The following is a 22,106-nucleotide window of genomic DNA, read 5'->3' on the forward strand; positions in this document are numbered from 1 at the left end:
AAAATAGAAAGGGATAGCAAAACCTCCTCAGATTAATCAAAAAAACAGCTATCTATACATGAACACAGTCATCTCCCTTCCCCTTTTTCTCTCTGCTTCCATCCAACCTGCAAACAAAATCAATATATAAAGAACATGAGCAGCTTTATGATAGGCAATGATCCTTTTTGACATCAGTCTGTAATAAGATCGTTGATTCTCTATCTTTAAATTATATCATAGTTGTGTAAAATACGCAGCGATATCCAAAACGTGAACTCTTCACATCCGCTGTCGATACCTCAGCAAGATCCAGACCGCTGCTGCAGCAAGCGCGAGGCCTGGCACAAGAATGGCTGCTAGAGGAAGCCCACCTGATTCTCCATCACCTCGATGACCCACAGGGCCATTTTGTGGCTGCAACTACAAGGAAAAAAAAGTATTTGTGTCAGAGCCCATCACAGGAGAGCCCCCAGTTCTGTGTCAGGACCAGGTGGTTCTATAAGAATGTGCAAGATGGTTTCCCCAGATACCTCTACACTCCACACATGGGAGGGTTACAGCAGCTTTGGATGGACTGAGCTTTACTGCAGGATACCCAGTCACTACCAGGCACCCTCAGGTTTCTCTGCCACTTTGTAAACTAGGACTCTAACAGATGGAGCAGGGTACATCTCATACAGCAGAAGCAATGACACACACATACCCAGTCACCCCTCGATGTACTTCCCACCACACCATTTCCTGATGTCTTTACCAGGAAAAAGGCATCACTAATTCTCTCTGGTTTTCTTACCTGCCAGAAGTTTTACTCCTTTACTAAGGGAGTAGAAAAGGGGCCTCAACCCACCTCTCCCTACCAGCATGCTTCAGGCTGATCAGTATTTTCTTCATCAACTTCAATGCTAGCCAGGGATGTTCAAATTACAACAGTGGATTAAGGATTCCTCTCTTTCTACATCCAAAATGGTGCCAGTATATTTAAACTATAGCAGCCCACATTTGCTCCTTTATGGTGGGCTGCACAGACATCTCAACACTAACACAACATTCAGATAACCTCTGAAACAACAGGGGAGTTTTGTCTCCGGTAAGATTTTGGTCTCTGAAACAAAACTGGAGAACTTAAGATTCTGTCTTCACAGACAAACATTTGCCTCTGAGAAAGGAGATTTGTAAGAAAACACCATACTCCGGCAAAACAAAGACCTAAGGACTTCTCCAGACTCATCTCTTCACTGGTACTGTTACAAACAAGTAATGCATGGATGATTACAGCTGTGGTCAACTACAAAAGGCCATAGTTCAAACAAAATCTTTATATGCATAATTCACACTGAGCACCTGGACACGGTATTTTTCTGCCTGTCCTGGTTTCAGCCAGGATAGAGTTAATTTTCTTCATAGAAGCTAGTGTGAGGCTATGTTTTGGATTTGGGATGAGAAAATGTTGATAACATGCTGATGTTTTCAGCTGTTGCTAAGTAGTCAAGGACTGTCCAGCTTCTTGTGCTGGCTTGTCCAGCCGGCAACCAAGCACCACACAGCCGCTCGTTCACTCCCCCACGGTGGGACAGGGGAGAGAATCAGAAGAGTAAAAGTGGGGAAATTCATGCTTTGAGATAAAGACAGTTTAATAGGTAAAGCAAAAGCCACACACACAAGCAAAGCAAAACGAGGAATTCATTCACTACTCCCCATGGGCAGGCAAGTGCTCAGCCATCTCCAGGAAAGCAGGGCTCCATCACATTTAAAGTTTCTTGGGAAGACAGACACTGTAACTTCAAACATCCCTCCACCCCTTCCTTCTTCTCCGTCCCAGCTTTATATACTGAGCATGACGCCATATGGTATGGAATATCTGTTTGGACAGCTTGGTTCAGCTGTCCTGGCTGTGTCCCCTCCCAGCTTCCTGTGCACCCCCAGCCTTCTTGCTAGCAGGCCAGCACAAGAAGCTGGGCTGCCCTTGACTATTTAGAAACAACTGAAAACATCAGCACGTTATCAACATTTTCTCATCCCAAATCCAAAACACAGCCTCACACTAGCTTTTATGAAGAAAATTAACTCTATCCTGTCTGAAACCAGGACACTGCCTCATGAAAGAGAGAGCTATCAATCATAGAAACCAGTCTAAACTGAGCCAGAGATAACCCTAAGAAACAGGTAAAACATACCCTGCGCTGAATTTTCAGAGACACATCATAGCCTGCATTCCTGAACAGTTCCACAGCATCCTTGTGCCGCAAATCCTTCAAGTCTCTGCCATTGACCTAGCAAAAAAGGAAAAGGAGAACCAGTTGCTGAAGGGCAAAAAGTAAATTTTTAATGATGCAGGCTAACTCTAGGAAGGATAGGAGATAAAAATCTTCCTCTTTCACTAAATTCTGCATTTGGGGCATGATATTATAATGAGCAAGATCCACATTCATCCATCCATATTATAGATATGTTTTTATATGTTGAGAGATAACATGAGAAACTCCGAGCCAAAACACAGAGGTACTGAAAAAAACTACCTAGAAGCAAGATCAGAATATAAGATGACAGTTGTGTCAATAGCAGCTTCTTATGCTGTTGCTTTACTGGAAGTAAATCAAAGGTGTAATTCTGGCAGCTAATGAAAATAAAACAGCAGCTACAGCAAAATTATTATGAGTCTTTCCCACATTGTTCCATCTACTGGCCTGCCTTTGAAACCTTTCTGTTTGAAAAAGTGTTGCAAACATACATTTAAAAGTATATTAATGTAACAAAACAAAACACAAAAATTACTTACACACATACTTGAAGGAAGGGTGGAGGCATTGCCCTCAACATCAAGAAATGGATGGAGTGTGAAGATCTGTCTCTGAGGAATAGCCACAAGCACGTTGAAAGCTTATGGGTAAGAATCAGGGGCCGAGGCAACAAAGGGAACCCTATGGTTGGTGTCTATTACAGGCTGCGCGACCAAGGGGAGTCTATTGACGAAGCCTTCTCGTTCCAGCTACAGGAGGCATCGCGCTCACAGGCTCTCGTTCTGCTGAGGGACTTCAATCACCCTGACATCTGCTGGGAAAGCAGCATGGTGAGCTACAGGCAATCCAGGAGACTCCTGGAGTGCATGGAGGATAACTTGTTAAGCCAGGTAATAGACAGCCTTACCACTGGGGATGCCATACTGGACCTGTTGCTCACCAACACAAGTGAGCTAATTGGTGACGTCAGAATTGGAGACAGCCTGGGCTGCAGTGATCATGCACTGATGGAGTTAGCAGTCCTGAGGTATATGGGGCAGGCGAAGAGTAAAGTCAGGACCCTCAATTTTAGGAAAGCAAAATTCCAGCTCTTCAGAGAGTTAGTCAATAGGATCCCCTGGGAAACTGCTCACAGGGACAAGGGAACAGAACAGAGCTGGCATATCTTTAAGGATGCTTTCCATAGAGCGCAAGAGCTCAATCACCAGGTGTAAGAGATCAGGAAAGGAAGGCAAGAGACAGGCATGGATGAGTTGAGACCTGATGGGAAAAACTAAAGGGCAAGAAGGAAATGCACAGGTAGTGGAAGCAGGGACAGGTATTGGGGTGAGTACAGGGACGCTGCCTGGTTGTGTAGGGATGCAGTCAGGAAGGCCAAGGCATGGCTGGAGCTGAACTTGGCAAGGGATGCAAAGAAGAATAAGGGCTTCTGTAAGTATGTGAGCCAGAAAAGGAAGGTCAAAGAAAGCGTACCCCCCTTGATGAGCAAGACTGACAATCTGGTAACAACGGATGAGGAGAAGGCTGAGGTACTCTATGACTTCTTTGGCAGTGTCTCTTCCCATACCTCTCAAGGGGACAGTCTGCAAGATGGGGACTGGAGAAGCAAAGTTCCTCCCACTGTAAGAGAAGATCAAGTTTGAGACCACCTGAAGAACCTGAACATGCACAAGTCCATGGGACCTGATGAGGTGCGTCCCAGAGTCCTGAGGGAATTGGCCAATGTAGTTGCCAAGCCACTCTTCATGATATTTGAAAAGTCAGGTGAAGTCCCTGGAGACTGGAAAAAGGGAAACATTGCACCCATTTTTAAAAAGAGTAGCAAGGACGACCTGGGAACTACTGACCTGTCAGCCTCACCTCTATGCCTGGGAAGATCATGGAACAGACCCTCCTAGAAGCTATGCTAAGGCACATGGAGGACAGGGATGTGATTCAAGACAGGCAGCGTGGCTTCACCAATGGCAAGTCCTGCCCGACCAACCTAGTGGCCTTCTGTGATGGAGTGACCACATCAGTGGACAAGGGAAGAGCTACCGATGTTGTCTATCTCGACTTCTGTAAGGTCCTTGACATGGTCCCCCACAACATCCTTCTCTCTACATTGGAGAGATACAAATTTGATGGGTTGATGAGGAATTGGTTGGATGGTTGCATCCAGAGGGTAGTGGTCAATGGCTCAATGTCCAGATGGAGATCAGTGATGAGTGGTGTCCCTCAGGGGTCCCTATTGGGACCAATACTGTTTAATATCTTCATCAATAACATAGGCAGTGGAATCGAGTGCACCATCAGCAAGTTTGCAGAAGACACCAATCTGAGTAGTGTGGTCAACACCCTGCCTGAGGGATGGGATGCCATCCAGAGGGACCTGGACAAGCTCGAGGAACAGGCCCATGTGAACCTCATGAGGTTCAACAAGGCCAAGTGCAGGGTCCTGCACATGGGTTGGGGCAACCCCCAGTATCAGTACTGGCTGGGGAATGAAGGGATTGAGAGCAGCCCTGCCCAGAAGGACTTGCGGGTACTGGAGCATGAAAAGCTGGACATCAGCCTGCAATATGCACTCACAGCCCAGAAGGCCAACCATATCCTGGGCTGCCTCCAAAGAAGTGTGACCAGCAGGCCAAGGGAAGTGATTCTGCCCCTCTACTCTGCTCTGGTGAAACCCCACCTGGAGCACTGCCTCCAGCTCTGGAGCGCTCAGCCCAGGAAAGACATGGACCTGTTGGAGAGGGTCCAGAGGAGGGCCACAAAAATGATCAGAGGGATGGAACACTTGTCCTAGGAGGACAGGCTGAGAGAGCTGGCGTTGTTGAGCCTGGAGAGGAGAAGGCTCCAGGAAGACCTTATTGCAGACTTCCAGTACTTAACGAGGGCTTATAAGAAAGATGGGGACAGACTTTTTAGCAGGGCCTGTTGTGATAGGACAAGGGGTCATGGTTTTAAACTACAAGAGGGCAGATTTCAAGTAGATATAGGGAAGAATTTTTTCACAACCATGAGGGTGGTGAAACCCTGGCACAGCTTGCCCAGAGAGGTGGTAGATGCCCCATCCCTGGAAACACTCCAGGTCAGGTTGGACAGAGCTCTGAGCAACCTGATGTAGTTGAAGATGTCCCTGCTCATTGTAGGGCAATTGGACTAGGTGACTTTTGAAGGTCCCTTCCAACCCAAACTATTCTATGATTCTGATTCTATGTTGGCATCCACTTGAATGTGTTAGGATTTTTCTTAGTTTAAAATAATATCTCATGGCAGAAAGTTTTATCACTTATTTGATTTCATTCACTAACTGATGACATTCATCCTATATTTTTTTTCATCCCCTGAGGTCATATCCAGTGCTTCCCTTCTCTTGATATTTAGACTCCCCAAACACAAGTACATAAATATTAAACTGTCAAGAAAAGATAGAACAATGTTCTCCGTTTAACTTAGTATTATTTTCTGGACTAATAATAGGCTCCAACTAGTGCAAGGCACTCTACAGAGGATAAAGAGATTAAATGTAGAACTTAATAACCAAATATAAAATAAAATTAAGGAGCATTAAAAGATCATGTATCACACTAGAAGAGGCTACTTCTTCACTCATCACTTTGTAAAGCGTATTGTCTTGTATTGACTGCCAACTATCTGAAGAACGGGCAGGACTGAACCTCAGTCACTTTAAAACACTTTTCTAAAAGGAGAAACATCCTCTATTGTTCCTGATGAGATGAAATTAAGAGGTTTAAGGCCTAGAAGTTTTATAGCCTAAAAATCCCCCTGAGCAAAAGGGTCAGTAAACATGGACTACCAGTCAAAAAACAGGAACTTAAAGGTGGAAGACCTTTATTTACACATGTGTAAATGACGATCCATTGTGAGCAAGGAAAGGGCTGACGGATTCTAAAACCTTAGGGAGGCAAGTCACAGAGGAAATACAAATGCAGCACCAAGGAGTGCTTCTGAGACAAATCAAGAAGGCAGAAGAGATGGGCCCATGTGTAGAGGCACTCATGTCCCTAATGCTCAAAGCTCTCCCCAGACTCCCAAGATAGCGCCTCCACGGGGTTTGCCCAGCATCGTCTGATTGCATTCATCACATCCTTCCTCTCTGTGCACTGTGATGGCAAACCTGCATCTCATATCACATCACTGATCACAGCATTTCAAGAACACACGGGGTAACAGAAAAAAGGTCTTACCGCTAAAATTTTATCTCCTTCTTGTAATCGGCCATCAAGGTAAGCTGCCCCATCCTTTTTGATCCGGCTGACATAGATGCTGCTGTCATTGGAAATGTACTGCTGATCTGTCCCACCAACAATGTTGAAGCCCAGCCCTAAGGTAAGCCAAAGAGAAAGCTGATGAGAAAAAGCTCAAAGCTTCAGGCATTCTTGCAGTTGTTGGGGACTGTGCCCTCCCATGTTGTCCTATTTTCGCCACCATACTAAAACTCACAGCACACAAATCTGCATCACCTTTTCCAATCACCACTGTCTAGAGAAGTTATTTTCATAAAACTGGTCTTGAAACCAGGGGAGAGAGCCTGGAGGGCCCAGATGCTTCATTCCGCAAAGCATCCATGAGCCATTTTCAGGTGGGTGTTGGGGAATACTGCAGGACATGCCATCACTTTGAGATGCCAATTCAGTCCTCAGCAGGAATACGCCTCTTCAGCACAGCATGAAAGGAAAGCATTCTGCATTTCACAGGAGGCTATAGTAAATCATTACCTTTGAGCAACAAGAAATCATGCCTGACAAGCATTTCATGAGCTGGGAAACAAAGTTAGGAAAGGCAAGGAGCATTAGACCCCATCTACAGATGAGGAAACAGGCAAGCAGAGCTGTCCTACCAGCCTGAGGGCACCTAGAGCTCAGAAGGCTCCCCTTCCATATCTCAGGAGCTGGAACTGGCATCCTTCACCTCCAAGAATAAGATTAGCTTAGGTACAGCTACTTCCAATTGTATGTAATCACTTTGTTCTGTTTCAGGAATTCAAAACACGACAGGAAATAAAGACAAAGTTGTTGGATTGAAAGCAAAACAAAAAGGAACACACATACATTAAACAGAACTGATGTCTTCACATTTTTGTTATGTTTCATATTGTTCTTTAAAGTAAGCCTTGATTACAGATCTCCAGCTGGAATCAGCTGCTGGATTACAGTGCAGTTAAAGACTAGGAATTCTTGTTTCACTGAAATCCAGAAGAATAAATTGAATTCAAAATCTGGAAAACCACAGGTTACGGGAGCACATTCCCCATTGCACATGCAGCTAAGTTTCTGTGTAAATAATAAAATGTGACAAGAGATGGGAAAGATTCCCTAAGAAGAGGCTTGCAATGAAAAAAGAGAAGTCAAGGAAAAAGAAAAAAAAAACCAAATATACAATCCAATTAAATGGAGGGAAAAAAAAACTTTTTTTTTTTTCTGACATAAATCAGTCATTCCAAACCTATTGTCAAGAACAGCTGAAGGCAAATTCGCCCCACGTTCAGCCAGGATGATTTATTTATTTTCTCTTTCTTACTTTCTCTCAAAGTTGGAACTAGAAACTTGGAGAAGGAGAGTTGCAAATGAAAGTAAAACCACCTTGTACTTGCTGGGAAGCAGCATTTTAAATCAGTCATAGGAGATCAAAAGAAGTACAGGATGAGAACAGGCTGGAACAGGTTGCCCAGAAAGGTGGTAGATGCCCCATCCTTGGAAACGCTCCAGGTCAGGTTGGACGGGGCTCTGAGCAACCTGGTCTAGTTGAAGATGTCCCCGCTCATTGCAGAGGGGTGGGACTAGATGACCTTTAAAGGTCCCTTCCAGCCCAAACTATTCTATGAGGCATGCTATTTTAAGTGTGCATCTACAGCTGGGAAGTAAAGAAATATTAACAGCAATCTTGCCGCACCTTTTTTTGTTTTCCTCCCCTTCCTGGCAGCTTCAGACAAATGAGGAAGAAAATGGAAGCAGCAGCAGATTGAAGAAACACTGCCATTTCAGCTCTAATATCCATTCCAAGAAGAGACAGTAGTGCACAGTAACACCCCTTCAATGGGAATTTAAAAAAAAATAAGATTAAAAAAAAATCCACAAACCTAAAAATTATTTGCCATGAAGCCAATATCCTGGGAACACGGGGAATCAATACCACAGAAAGTATAAGGTTTAATCAACATTTATTAAAAAGCCAGAAAGGAGGAATCAGAGTTTCAGAACACATTGATTCTCTCCCACATGTATAAACCCCCCGCAAATATATATATATGTGTGTGTGTGTGTGTATAAAGTACACATTTTGCAAGTTTTCACCCACGACTGGAAAAATAATCAAAAGTCACAGCTTTCATCAGCAGAGGTAACATGAATAGGAGCAGATCTTCATGACCAAAAGAGGCAGCAGTTCATGCTGGACCAAGTTAGGTATTCACAGAGCTTTTTCCACTGTGTCTTTCCTTTCCAGCACTTAAACTTTCATTCTGACTAAAAATACCTTCCCTATCATTCCTTGAGCTCTCTGCTATTCTCCCCCTTCCAGTTCATGCAGCCATAGAAAGAGATACAGCAAAACCGGGAGAAAAGGAGCAAGGGGAAGGAGAGAGTGCATGGCACTAAATCCCTTGTCTACAAGGGACCAGAAGTGGAATGGCAGAGCTTTAAAAGCAGGCTCTGGGCTAAACGTCTGACCCTTCCTGAGGCTGCAGACCTCCCTATGCTTCATTTACCCCCCTGAAACTTAAAAAGTCCCTCGAAAAGACATTTTAAAAAATCATGACTGGCAGGATTAGGAAACGTGAGATTGAATAACAGTGCAAATTGAACCAATAATTTAGTTTTCCATAAACCCAGATTTTTCTGCCTCATTTCAGCCTAGTACTTCAGAAGGAAATTTGAAAGAGGATATACACACACTGTTTTGCCACTGTAAATACATTCACCTCCTCAGCAAACTTTTGCCAGAGATGTTTAGCATCAGACCTATTTTAAAAAATTCCAGTCAAAACTCCCATTAGAGAGATTACAGGATTACACTGTGCTTTACAGGTAACAGCATTTTGTTCCTTCCACATAAATTAATAATAATTCACATGGTAAATGCATGAAGGTCCTGAGGGGCTGTAGGACCTTCAAATCAAGTGACCTAGTTAGAAACCTAACCCTAAAAATACACAGGCCATCTTAATGATGAGACAAATGCTGCTCATGGTAATCAGATTTAAATTGCCATGGCCACACTGAAGACCTCTCAACTCTGCCCTTCAACATCCCCTTCCACCTCCCTCAAAAGTTTAGGTTCCCAAATGTATGGAAACAGGTTTCCCACCAGAACCAGCTTCATTTAGCAAACCATTTTCACTGACATTTCATTAGCTTGAGCTTGTGGCTGTGCAGGCACAGCTATGCAGCTTTCAGAACAGTGGCCGCTCCAGCGAGTGGGGAAGCCTGCTGCACTCACCCTTTCGGTTGCTATCGCTAGCACAGGGGCCAGGACTGACCCCAGCCCTGCACGGGAACGACCTTCACCCCAAAGAAAGGAAAATGGCACATACGCCAACGATGTGGGTCCCTGGGGGGCCTGTGAGAGCCAAGGCCAGCCAGCAGCTGCCACGTTTTCTTTCATGCTCGTTTTAATTAAAGAGAAGGCATGCACCAAAGTAGAGCTCTAGCTCCAAAACCTCCCTGGAGCCCACAGTTCTTTGGAGCCAGGATTTTGCTCCAGAGCTGTACACTTGGTGCTAACTTGCTGCACTTCTAAAAGTGCGATTTGAATGGCATCATAAATCCTGTAAAAATATGAGGGCGGACAGGCGCCTGCAGGCTTCCATGAGAGGACATGCTGCTGTGACAGGAAAAGCAAAGCCAAAAAAATGCCCCACAGGCTGCCCTGTTCCCTTCTCCCTTCCAGCCTGCGCTCCTCTCACTCGCCACCCTGAAGCTCTCTCTAATACTACCCCAAACAATTAACACAAAGATGACAGTATAGGGTACAGACACCTGAACTAACATTTTTCAAAATGCTCCCTAAATCTGGGTATCCCACAGGGCTGAGTGCCGAGCACCCCCTACCTCGCTTGAAAGCAACAGGAGCTGCACCGGAGATGGCAACTCCTGGGAAAACCAGATTTGAGTTGTTTCACCCGAGACACCGGCCGCAGCCGGTGCTCCTGGCCACTGCTCTCACGGAAGACACAAGGCCTGACCCAGCTACCTCTCCCTCACACAGGTCACGGCCTTTTCCCGCAGCACTGCATCCGCCACGGGCGATTTGCACGGGCACGCCGTGGCAGGAGAGGCCGTTGGGGCCGGGAACCTCAGGGCTGCCGCGCCAGTGCCTGAGAGCGGGCACTGCTCACCCCCCTCACCACCCCCACAGTGCCCGCTAAGGCCCCCCGGCCAGCCCCTGCCGCCACCCCCGCTCCGGCCTCGCGGACCCGCTGCGGGCTGCGCAGGCCTCGGCGGGGCTGCCCCGGCCCGGGACGCACCGAGGGCCCGGCGAGGGGCCGCCGCCCCCGCCTTACCTGACGGTCTGCGGGTGAGGCTGATGACCTCCTCGGAAAAGCCGCCGCCGCCCGCCACGCTGCCGTTCATGCTGCGGCCTGAAGGTGAAGTCGGCTCCCGGGGCAGCCGCTTTCGTTTCCTCGGCCGCCGCCGCCGGAGGGCCGCTCCGCGGAGCGCTGGGAGTTGTAGTCCGCGGCCGGCCGCGCCGCCGGGGGACGGGGCCCAGCTGCCAGCGAGCACCCGGGCCTGGGGGCGGTGGGTGAGGCCGCGCCAGGGGAGGAGCGCCGGGGCCCAGCACCAACCTCTGCCCGCGGGGCCCGGCCCGCGCGGGCGGCCGGGGTCCCACCGCGGCCGTGCCAGTACGCGTCCGGAGAGCGGTACGTCCTTCGGGCTGAAGGCCCGGGAGCTGCGGCAGCCTGCGGAGCGGGGCTTCTCCCTCCGGTCGCCTGACGTCCGGTGTGATGGCGGACGAGGAGTGGGCCCCGGGGAGCCCTCTCTGCCTGCCAGGGCTGCACAGCACGGCCTCCTCCTGCCCACAGGCCCCTGCCCCTACACAGCGCCTTTGCCTGGCCCCGCTTTGCTCCCGAGGCTGGAGGTGGGTTTCTCATGGAAGGATGAGGAGCGGGTGGCGGTTCGCTAGGGTGGGCGTACCAGAGAAAGGGAGAGATGCGTGACCTGCTCCCAGCCCTCCTAACTGGCCACGCAGCACACTGAAAAGCAGAGCAGATGGGGTGGGCAGAAGCAAAAGCCCAATGCAGATAGGCAGCACAGAGCATCCATGCCAACGCCTAGTTACCCTGTGGCGCAATACAGTGGTGGCCTTAGATTCAGACCACAAACAGCACATAGAACTGCTGTGCTGACCACCACCGCCGGCAACAATAAATACTTAACTATGTCCTTGTAGAAGGTGTTCAGTTTGGGGATTTGGGAAATTATTTTTGGGAAAAGAACACATAATTACCTAGAAATAAAAGGCAAAATAGTTCAACTTTCCATCTAAGAGAGGAGGCACTTGAACCTGGGGCTCCTGTAGCTCAGGAAGTTCTTGAACCAATAGATTATTAGGAAAAAGATAGCAAGGCAAAATTTTTCCCTATTTGTTTCCTTACTAAACTTCATCCTTACCTATTTCAGCGTATGTTACAAGTGTGGCAATACAGACAACGACAGCAGGGAACAATGAACAGGGCCTGGTGCAATTTAATCACCTAACTGCTTCGCACTTATTTGGTCAGCCATATCTACACACTGCAGGAGCTTTTCTGATGCAAATGAGGACCAGGTGCTCTGGCCTTCAGTGTTACACTACCAATTTGTTTGGTGTTGCAGGATGGATAACAAGTATTTTTGACTACATTCATTCCAAGATTATCTGCACTTTTGGATTCTAAATTTAATAGGGAGAGGCAGCCTGGGTGCTGGATCTCTGGATTAGAGGAAGAGTGTGCCACATGCCTTAATGCTACAACATTCGTGCTTAGTGCTAGACTGAATGTTAAAACTCCTGCCTCAGAGGTGGGAGACAGGCATTCAAAGCCCAATTACACATGCAATGAAGAGCAAAACCATGACTTGTCTATCACAGGAAGACTTCTTAAACAGTTAAGCACAGCATTCAGTTTCACAGCTGTTTCAGTCCAGTTCCCACAGTTATGTTGTCCTGGACATCTATACTTATTTTTTGCCAATGATTAAGAACACTGGGAAGCAAAACCTGCACAATGGCCATCAATTATTTTTCCTCCAAACTCGGGTTCTGCTAATACAGTACTTGACAAACTCCTTGAAGATACATACTGTTCCTTAGCAGCAGTTTTAATGTATTTTAGAGATGGCAGCCTTGGCTTAGATGAAAAACATTTTTATCTTGATCTAACTGCAGTATTTTTTTTGAAGTCTTGTTTAGCCAGGAAGATATTTCAAACAAGAAACATGGGTAAATCATTGTAACTTACTCCTAGGCAGCTCCAGGCTTCACCTACCACTACTGGCCTGCCACATATTAACAGCTACGTAAAACTTGCTGCACTGGCACAGACCATTTCATGTGTCTTCACAAACACTTCCCTCCAGCACCGTTTCACATACTAGACAGACACACATCTCTTGGGAGATGGCACAGCAGCATTTGCAGGCTGCTTCTTCCATGTTCAAGTGATTTAAACGTTAGCCAAGTTCTTGCATCCATTTAAAACATTAAAAAAGGCAATTAAAACTCAGGAAAAAAAAGGGGGGGAAACCAGAAAGATTAGGACTGACCTTACACTTGCACCTTCACTCACAACAGAGTAGTGGGACATTTCTAACAAATCACCAGAAGTATCAAGTTATTCATTGCTATGGTGAAATCAGAAACAACAATATTGTCAAGGACAAAAACCTTCATGAAGGAAATCACACATTCTATGAAACATAGACTAGGTTTGTTGGAATGCATGCTTGTCTTGCTCATATGGCCTAAGCAGAAACAGAAGAAAAGCGTACTCCCGTCCTAAGCTTGCTGAAAGCTTCCTCCCAATTAACAGTCATGGGTTTTTTAGATCAATCTTTAAACATAGAGAAAAATGGAAACTACAGCATTTTATTGCTTTGTCTCTTCCAAAACTGCATTTGCAAATAGGCTTTCTAGCCTAAATTGTGCTTTCATTTACACTTTTCTCTCTTCGGGATGCAGGTATATAAATAAGAACTCTCTGATTCTCTTAAGTGTTTCTCTGGTCTCAGCACAGATCTATACTTGGCAATTTATGGTATACTATCAATCAATAACAGCAGGTCATCAAGGTAGCAGCCTGAGACTTCTTCCATTGATGTTTATATAAAAAGCAAAATAAAAAAAAGTCTGACAGTATTTACCAGTTGTGCATAGCTGGTCGGAAGGTGCTGGGTGTAGTGCTTGTGTTACTTTTTTATCTCTATCTTTCACCTAACCCACATCTCCCTTGTTTGCCACATATCCTTTGCTTCTCACACCTGAATGAAGAATGCTATTTCTCTGACGGACCACCCCCACCCCCCTCAAAAAAAGTCTCTGGTTATAAGGAATAAATTGTTAAGGGGCAGTTATCTTGTCTTTTGACATAAATGCAGGATAAGTTTTCTTCATCTAATCAAAACTATCCATGCTATTATATCAAGACAACAAGCATACCCTGTTCAACAAACAAGGTGTTCCTCATTTCCCCAGACAAAAAGCCATGAAGAACTGTGAATCACATCCATTGTATTTCACATCCAATCATAATGTAACCAGCCCTTTTTGGGTGCAGAACACAATAACTTAAAAATGTACAGGAAAATGTGTATTCTAAAACCAAAAATGTCATACCTGGCAGGCAGCAAGAGTTTACTGTCATCGTTTGTAGAGTCACCGACGTCTTTCTTCCCAAACATTGCAAGAGTTGGGGTACTTATCCTGCCTTTATAGAATGTTGGCTAAAAATGTGATCTCTGCTTTCCAAATACAAATAATTCTTTTGGTAGCAGACCAGTGCATTAGAGTCCTTAATCCAGAACCACCAGTCCTTTAAAATAAAGTTCTCACTGTAAATCTGGACTACAGACTCCTCTTTATTCTGATCTGGTTGAAAGATCTAGTCACTACTGTAATATAAAGAAAACTTATTGAATGGTATTTCCACATCCCTCATATTTTTTCATCAGTTAGACACATTTTATCTCAGGTTAAAAAATGAAAAATACAATGCTTCTGTGTGGCACTCTGTAGAGCTGCAAGGACACATTCAGTAACAGCTTAAGAAGCAATCACATAGCAAACCAAGAGAAATCCCACCAAGATAGTTAGATAAAACATCTATCAAATATTGCAGGAATTTTGGGTGGGGGAAACTTGCAGAATAGTTCCAGATATTTTAGAAATCCAGTTAACATGTGCAACCTCACAGATGGCTCCTCTTAGTGACAATAAAACATACAGCACTTCTGAGAAGAACCCAGCAGTCAAGACACTGGAAAGTTTCCAGAAAAGACAGAATTTGTTCTTGCGAAATGTCAGATTTCGTGTCACTAGGCTCTTGACGTATATCTGATGGTTCAGAAATATAATGCTTATCAGCGTGATCTGGATAATACTTCTCTAAGGTCTCACAAAATGTAGACCTTGTTCCCTATGATCTACCTCACTCCTGAGGAGCTACCCCCTGGAAACAGCTGGAAAGGTTTATGCCACAGGTACCTGCATCTCTCTGCAATACCTGTTTCTTGCCTGCTTACATATGTGTCACAGATGTGACTTAAATGGAGACTGTAAGAGCAATTTTTTCTCTTTGGTTATTAATGAGTGACAGAAGCAAGATGTTCACAAACATCTCCATGAATTGGAGAAAACATAAGGTGAAGGAGTAAATTGAAGCAAATTATTTACACCTGTTTTAAGAAGTTTACATTTGCAAAGTGTTGATATGAAGCATATAAGCTATACTTACAGTTTACCTAACTACTTCATTTTAAGAGCTCAAGGTGCAGAGAACATCATGCTTTTAATGCTTTCATTTATTAACTTAAGATAAACAAGGATATAACTACATGCAGAGTAAATGTTATCACATGAGATTAGAACTATTCAGAATGTGTTGAATTATTCTGATGAGTTATCAGCTGGCTCAACTCACGGGAGATTTCCCCAGGAGCATCCAAAGCTACTTCCTGTTGGTGTTCAGCACGTGCTTTGTGGTGGATTTTGACCCACCAGCAGGTGTTCTTCTTTAGGAACTGCCAGCATTTCCAGTATTTGAAACAACTTCTATCTTCTTCTGTGGAGCTGGGCCTTTTTCCTCCTAAGCCATCTCACTATTTCCCGTTTATAAGATATGGTAAGAGTTACTCCAAGGATACAGAGAAAAAGAAGACTAAACAGAGTTACTCCTATTTTTGCTCTCTGAAAAATCTCCCTGACTGAGGGAGGTCCACTGTCAATGCTACCACCAAATCCTTCCCATTCACAATACGGGGGAGCCCAGCCATACCTGCAGTGACAGTTCTTATGATTGTTACACACCCCTCTATTGTTACACTTTGTCACATTACAGTCATAGTTCAGCAGTGCTATGCTGGTACACGTCCTGTTGATACAAAGCATATCACTACCACATGGCGTGCCATCTTCCACAACTCCCACATCAGCTATTGGTATCCCTACATGATAGTCGAGACCCCAACACTTTTTATCTCCAACAGGGGTTTGGACTAGCGTCACGTGGTTCTGCAAGAAAGGCAGTTTGTCTATGTTTTCACACTGGATCCTACCACATAAGATATTCTCAATACTGCATTTTGTAAAATGGATATTGTTACGAATACCACAATTCCCAAACCGGTCACCTCGGGTATTCACGGCTTTGAAGCAATCTAAAGGAGCGGCCCTGGCTTGTTTGCCAAAGAGATGCTGGCACTGTTTACTGTGGGAAGAACATTTTCTTCGATAGCAATAAGCACCATCTTTGCAAGGGGTTCCATCTTGTATGTACACATCCAGCGGGCACTGAGAGGAAGTCCCATTGCAGTACTCTGGCAGGTCACAGTCACCAGTACTCGCTCTGCAGAGTGTTCCTGCTGGAAGGACCTGACAGCTCTTGCAGCATTTTCCAGAAGCACAGACTGAACCTGTGGTAAGCGTACAGTTGGGGTGACAACAAGGATCCTTTCTGCAGTTTGATTCTGAACCACAGTCACATTGCTCTCCGCGTTCTACTATCTTATTCCCACAGTAGTCATGCTTCATGGTGTAGAAAGTGCCGGGTGCTGGTGGTTGACGAAGGCAGCCGGCACCACGCCCAAGCAGGTCAAAGTAGTCTTTGTAACTGCAGTCACTGAACGCATCAGTGTCGACATCACTTTCGTACATAATGCATTTCTTTCGTCTGCATTTACAGCCCTGTCCATCATGGCGCATCCCCAGAGTATGGCCCAGCTCGTGGACAAATGTGGTAATAAATGAGGACAACTTCCTATTGGTGAAGGAAGCAACTGCTGATGACCACTGGTTATCACACATGGACCCTAGAAAGGCCAATCCCAGGCTCCTTCCAAAGCTCTGAAATGCAAATAAGTGAGCAGTATCATGGCGCATCCGTGGAGACAGGTCTGACCTTCGCCATTTGTTAAAGTTATCAAGTGCCTTGTTGACAGAGTTAGTAATGTTTATAAGATTGCTTTTGGTCCAAATCTCTAATCCCACAAGAAACAGCCGAACAGAAAGCTGTTCGTACAGAGAGTCCCCAATGTTGACAATTTCTATGACTTGCCTCAAGACTTCGGATTCGTTCCTGCCTGACTTCACAAACCGCACGTTGTCCACGACCACTACTATCTTCACATACCTGATGTGCGTCCACCAGTCCTTCAGCACCTCCTCCTCCCCCTCCTCCACCCAGGGAGCCTTGAACCAGGGCAGCAAAGCCTCCTGGTGCTGCAGCTCCACTGGGGTCAGCCCACAGGTGGGGGCCCCGGTGTTGTTGGCCTCCTCCATGCGGTAGAGGATGTGCCGGAAGGCTGGATCATCGGGGATGGGCTCGATCTCATAGGTGCCATCCTCCACCCAGAGCACGCCATGGAGGCCCCTGCCGCAGGTGCCGAGGGCCACCAGGGAGCCAGGGCTTCCCTGCACGTCACCCTGGTAGAAGCAGTTGTCCTGCACGAAGGGGTGCTCCTCCCAGCGGGCCCCATCCTTGCCGTAGGTGACCAAGGTGAAGGGGTGGGAGACCAGGCCCCGCCTGGGCCTCAGGCGCAGCACCCGCGGCCGCCCCTCCACCTCCAGCCAGTAGGAGACGGCCAGGGGGTTGGTGTCAGCCCGGGGGCTCAACTGCCGTGGCACCGTCACCCACGTGGCGGCGACACGCAGCTCCCCGGGCAGGTCCCCTGGCGCGGCGGGGCACCCCGCCAGACCCAGCAGCACCAGCAGCCCCAGCAGTGCCCCCATTGCCGCTGCCCAGCACCACCCCACGCCTGGCTTTGTGCGGGGACAGAGCCTGGAAGGACCCCGCCCGGGGGGCACCACCCCGAGGCCTCCAACTGCCCCCTTCGCCTTCCCCCTGTGGAAATGGTGGCCTGCTGCCTGGGGGTACATCTCAGAAGGCTGCGAGGGTGCCTCGAGACATCCACCCTCTCTTCTTTGAGCATGTACGGAGGCTCTTGTGGGGAGGAACAAATAAATCAGCCTACCACAAACATGTTCCCAGGTTTTTATAATCTTCATTTTCAAATTAATGGGCGTTTCTCCTCCTGAGCTGGCATAGCAAGGAGGGGCCCCAGCTCAGCTTCACACTCCTTGTCCCAGAGGTTTGTGTTGAGCAAAGGGATTGTTTGGTTAGACCACAGGGGAGAAATCTGTTTTAATAGCTGGCTTTTGCTTTGGTCTTTTTTTATAAAAGGATAATTTGTGAGTGGAGATCAGGAACAGGCTATTTCGGCTCAAAAGAGTGTTTGGAAAAGCTTAGGGTCTGAAATGAAAAAGTACAGAAATATTAGTCTCCAAGCTGGTTACTATGACAAGAGCACACCTTGGTGCCCTTTCTCAGCACATGCCTTACTAGAGCTGCTACAGCTATACACATGTACACCAAGACAAAAGGTAGAACCAGGGAGGAATTCACTTCCACCATGTTCAATAATACGGAGGCAAACTAATAGCACCAAGTAAAAAAGCATAAAGCCTATTGATACCACAGCCACTACATACCTACAGCAATGCACCTTAATTACAGACATCACCGATGCAACAGCCGTTTTCCCACATCATGGCCTTTCTAAAGGTTTGTTTGTGCTTGCAGAACTTTGGGAAGAGACAGCTTACAGGTACATCTACCTCTTGGCTGCCATCCCTCTCTTAGGGAACAGCTCCATCAAGACACAGCTATGAGACAGCGATCGGGATTGTGGCAAGACAAGATGTCCTGTGCAGCACAGCTATGCACACTGGTTTTTTTGGCACATAGTGCTGGGATTTGACACAGCCACAGCTGTTATTTTTCGGGAACTCTTCACATCTTCCTTTTCAGCACTGAAAGCATGTCTGGGATGAAGTCCAACCTACTATAGCCCTTATCCTTCTCTGCTGCGGGAGGTGCACCCTCCCACCACTCCATCTCAATCTCAGGGATCCTGCCTTTTGGCACCAACTTCTGGGTGCTGACCATCACCCTAGCACAGGCAGCAACACTTAACGTTTCAAACTGCCCAAGACAGGCACTGCCCCTCAGAAGGCTGAGCAGTGAGAGAAGCTGGCAGAGTGCTCAGAGCCTCCCTCTGCTGCCTCATCCCCCAGCGTCCTCAGTGGGCTAATACCTTGAGCTGGGCACATGGCAGGCCTAACCAATAGCTGTGGAGGTTACCAACAGTTGTCCAAAGGGGCTTCAGATTCTGTGAATTGGGACCTTGCTCATTCATTGCAAGTGTGGCCAGCATTTGTAGCGCACACCTTGTAATAAAGTACCTCAGAGTAAAGGAATGAAAACAGGAGGACACCTGCACCTATTATCTTTCTAGATAACCACATCCATGTTTGAAATTTATTACTGCTTTACCTAAAAGTGAACAAACTCATGACCTCTGTTAGCCTGAGATTTATTTTATTAGTTTTAATTTTAAAATTATAGAAATTATTTTCTGTGAAGTCTTTCATGTGCAGTTAGTTGTTGAACAATTGTCCACTACTTTTCAAGTATCAGTTTTGCATTTCACTGCTGTGAACTACATCAGATTATGTCTTTTGAAATAAATACAACTCAGACACAATAACTATAATAGAAAAATCCTGTTACATAACCTTTGTGTGCAGTGTCTGTAGCGCTATGTTTAAATGCATACTTCTGCTGTGTGATCACTCCTTAAGGTGTAGAAAAGGCCCTATGAAATCACTCTGCCAACTTGCTAGAGACACGTCTTATCCCTCCCCCCTGAAGTTGCCTACTACTTATTTTCTCTTTTAATATAAACATAACTATATAGTTAGGACTAGAAAGTATTCTGGTTCCGTTGTTGAACTCATGGCAGGTTATTCTTGGGTTGGGGAAGTGTCAACGGAAGTTTGCGACACTGTTGAGCACCTAAGCAAGCCCTTCAGCAGTGAGATTACATAAAAAGGGACAACACTGTTGTGTTCAGGCTAGTAGAGCCTTGCACTTCTATACTCTGATCAGGTAAAGATCAAAGGGGAGGAAGGGAAAGATTCCCATTATATGACAATGAACAGGTTGGAAAGAAAAATGACTGACCTTATAGTAGAGCAAGGAAAAAAAATATCGCAGCAATCCATAGCTACTTCAACTGCAGAAACATTTGTTTGCAGGCATAACTGGCTTTCTCATGATTCATCAGTGGTGGTTTTTTTTTTTAATCTTGTAGCCCCCTAAAATTTCCAGTGAAGGTACAAGCTCCTATGGAATTGAATCCTTCCAGCAAGAGGTTTACTCTTCTCACCTTCTGTTGAGTCTTTAGGAACAGGTCACAAAACCCCAGCAGCCTTGTAGACCACAGGTTGAAATCCACTGTTCTGGCAGAAAGAAATGAAGCCTTCTGATTGATGAGAGGTCAATAATATATCATAACTCATCCCACTGGGAAAATTTCTCCCCACCACTCATCTCATCTATGAGGCACATAGGGTACAGAAGGACACTTGTCACATAAGTGACCATTTGTTTGTTCTGTGCATGATTACAGGACCCAAGCAACACTATCAAAAATTCACCTTCCTCTCCAAGAAAAAAGAAAAACTGTCTTGAACCCTGAGTGCCTAGTTATCATCATTTGCTTTGCCATTGAAAAAATATAAAAAAAAAACCTGAAAAGGTATATCACATCAGCTTTTGTTCAGAAGCCATGTGTTGGTTCAGTGAAGCCACAATCTACTTACATAACGTATCTTCACCATTCTTCCTCACAGGGAGCCTCCATGTCTCAAAATAAAGCTAATGTCTCCCCTTTGCCTTGTCCCTGCTATTGCCTATACCCTTCTAACCTTGCTCCAAGTACAGCTTGCTTTGGTAAACAATAAGTACCGACTATCCAAATGGCATCAAACTTCCTTTGCTAGGAAAAGGTTACCAAAGTACAAAGCATGGGAGTGGAACAGCAAAGAGGAATGGGCAAAAATAGCACATAATTTGTTCAGGCCTTACTTAGTGAAAAGACAGTATTTGTGCTGCATCTCAGACACCATTAGCTTTATACAGTGATCTGAGGTAGCTAGATTGCCCCTTTTCCTACAATCTGGCTGGATTTTTGCACGTATGCAGATGTATACACACATGTTTATACATTCAGGCTCTCAGGAAAATATTTCTATTAAGAGTTCTAGGTCATTTTTTGCTCCTGCTACTCTGTGATTTAGGCCAAGAAAAGCCCTTTTGAAGTCTGAATGGTTATTATCTAAGAGCAAAAGTAGACATAACTCTCCTGTACAACCAAATCTCTCCTTTATGCAAAAGGAAGTGACACACAGGGCAAATTTCAGAACTGCTTGCTTATTTCCCTTTCATCTAAAAGCTTTATAAATAGTGAAGGTCCTTTGAAGGACTTTGGCGCTTGGGCTCCAAACCAAGAGACAATGTGTAAGTAACAGAGAAAAGGCTTGGATTCTCAATGAAAACCATTACTGACTAAAAGATAGCTGCTTAACAGCTTTTTGACAGTAAATGACTTGGAGTTTAACAATAATATTTGACATAGTGTCGCTTGAGTAAGTTAGTATCAAAGCTCACTTAACTGATAAAATTATTTTTAAATATCTTGTCAGCAAGTTAACAGGATCAGAAGACATTTCAGTCCCTCATTCCCTCACATGGCAAACCTTCAGCATTGAAGGACAGCTGCTAAGAAGCTGACACTCTCATTGGTAACATCCCTTACTGCTTTCCAATGTAATTCTCTCAGGAAAAGATGATTTCCCTGGAAGGGGCTATCACACCTAAATACTTTGTTTCATGCATGGAAGTCATTTTCTATCCTCTCAATAGCTTAGATGCTGGCATTTTAACTCGCATGGGATCAGACCAGAATTCCATCCCTTTTAATGCCCTCTGACACCAGCCAGTACCAGACATTTCTGCAGAAAGCAAAAAGGCTGTTAAGAGATGCAGATGTGAGGACTGTCTGCCCCTTCAAGTTCCACCCTCATCTCTGAATCAGCTCAAATTCTGGGCACGTAGTGTAACAATTCAGTCTAAATATAACGCCAATTCAGCTTCATTAACTTGTCCCTCTATTCTTGTACTACGAGACAGAATGAGTGTTCTCTGCTTTCCTACTTGCTTCACAGCACTTAGTTTTATAAAGACTCGGTATTTGTCTTTTCTTTCCTAAGGAACTGAAGTCTTCGTCCTCCCACTGGCTTCATGGAAGAAAAACTTTCTCCTACTCATTTTATTGACCTTCTTCAAAC

General features: G+C 45.5%; 2 protein-coding genes across 2 annotated transcripts; both read right to left on the reverse strand.

Moving 5' to 3' along the window:
• Positions 1-261: 261 nt before the first annotated feature.
• LOC309405894 (synaptojanin-2-binding protein-like) lies at positions 262-10,795 on the reverse strand (the record flags this gene model as incomplete). The annotated part of the gene is made up of 4 exons (XM_082000835.1): positions 262-402; positions 2,157-2,252; positions 6,413-6,549; positions 10,726-10,795. 4 exons carry the CDS (start codon positions 10,793-10,795, stop codon positions 262-264), a joined length of 444 nt encoding a protein of 147 aa, XP_081856961.1.
• Positions 10,796-15,373: 4,578 nt separating this feature from the next.
• LOC309405746 (disintegrin and metalloproteinase domain-containing protein 21-like) lies at positions 15,374-17,645 on the reverse strand (the record flags this gene model as incomplete). The annotated part of the gene is made up of 1 exon (XM_082000604.1): positions 15,374-17,645. The coding sequence occupies one exon, from the start codon at positions 17,643-17,645 to the stop codon at positions 15,471-15,473; it is 2,175 nt and encodes a 724-aa protein (XP_081856730.1). The 3' UTR covers positions 15,374-15,470.
• Positions 17,646-22,106: the final 4,461 nt, after the last annotated feature.

The sequence above is a fragment of the Phaethon aethereus genome, assembly GCF_964289735.1.
Source record: "Phaethon aethereus genome assembly, chromosome: 5".
Classification (NCBI taxonomy): domain Eukaryota; kingdom Metazoa; phylum Chordata; class Aves; order Phaethontiformes; family Phaethontidae; genus Phaethon; species Phaethon aethereus.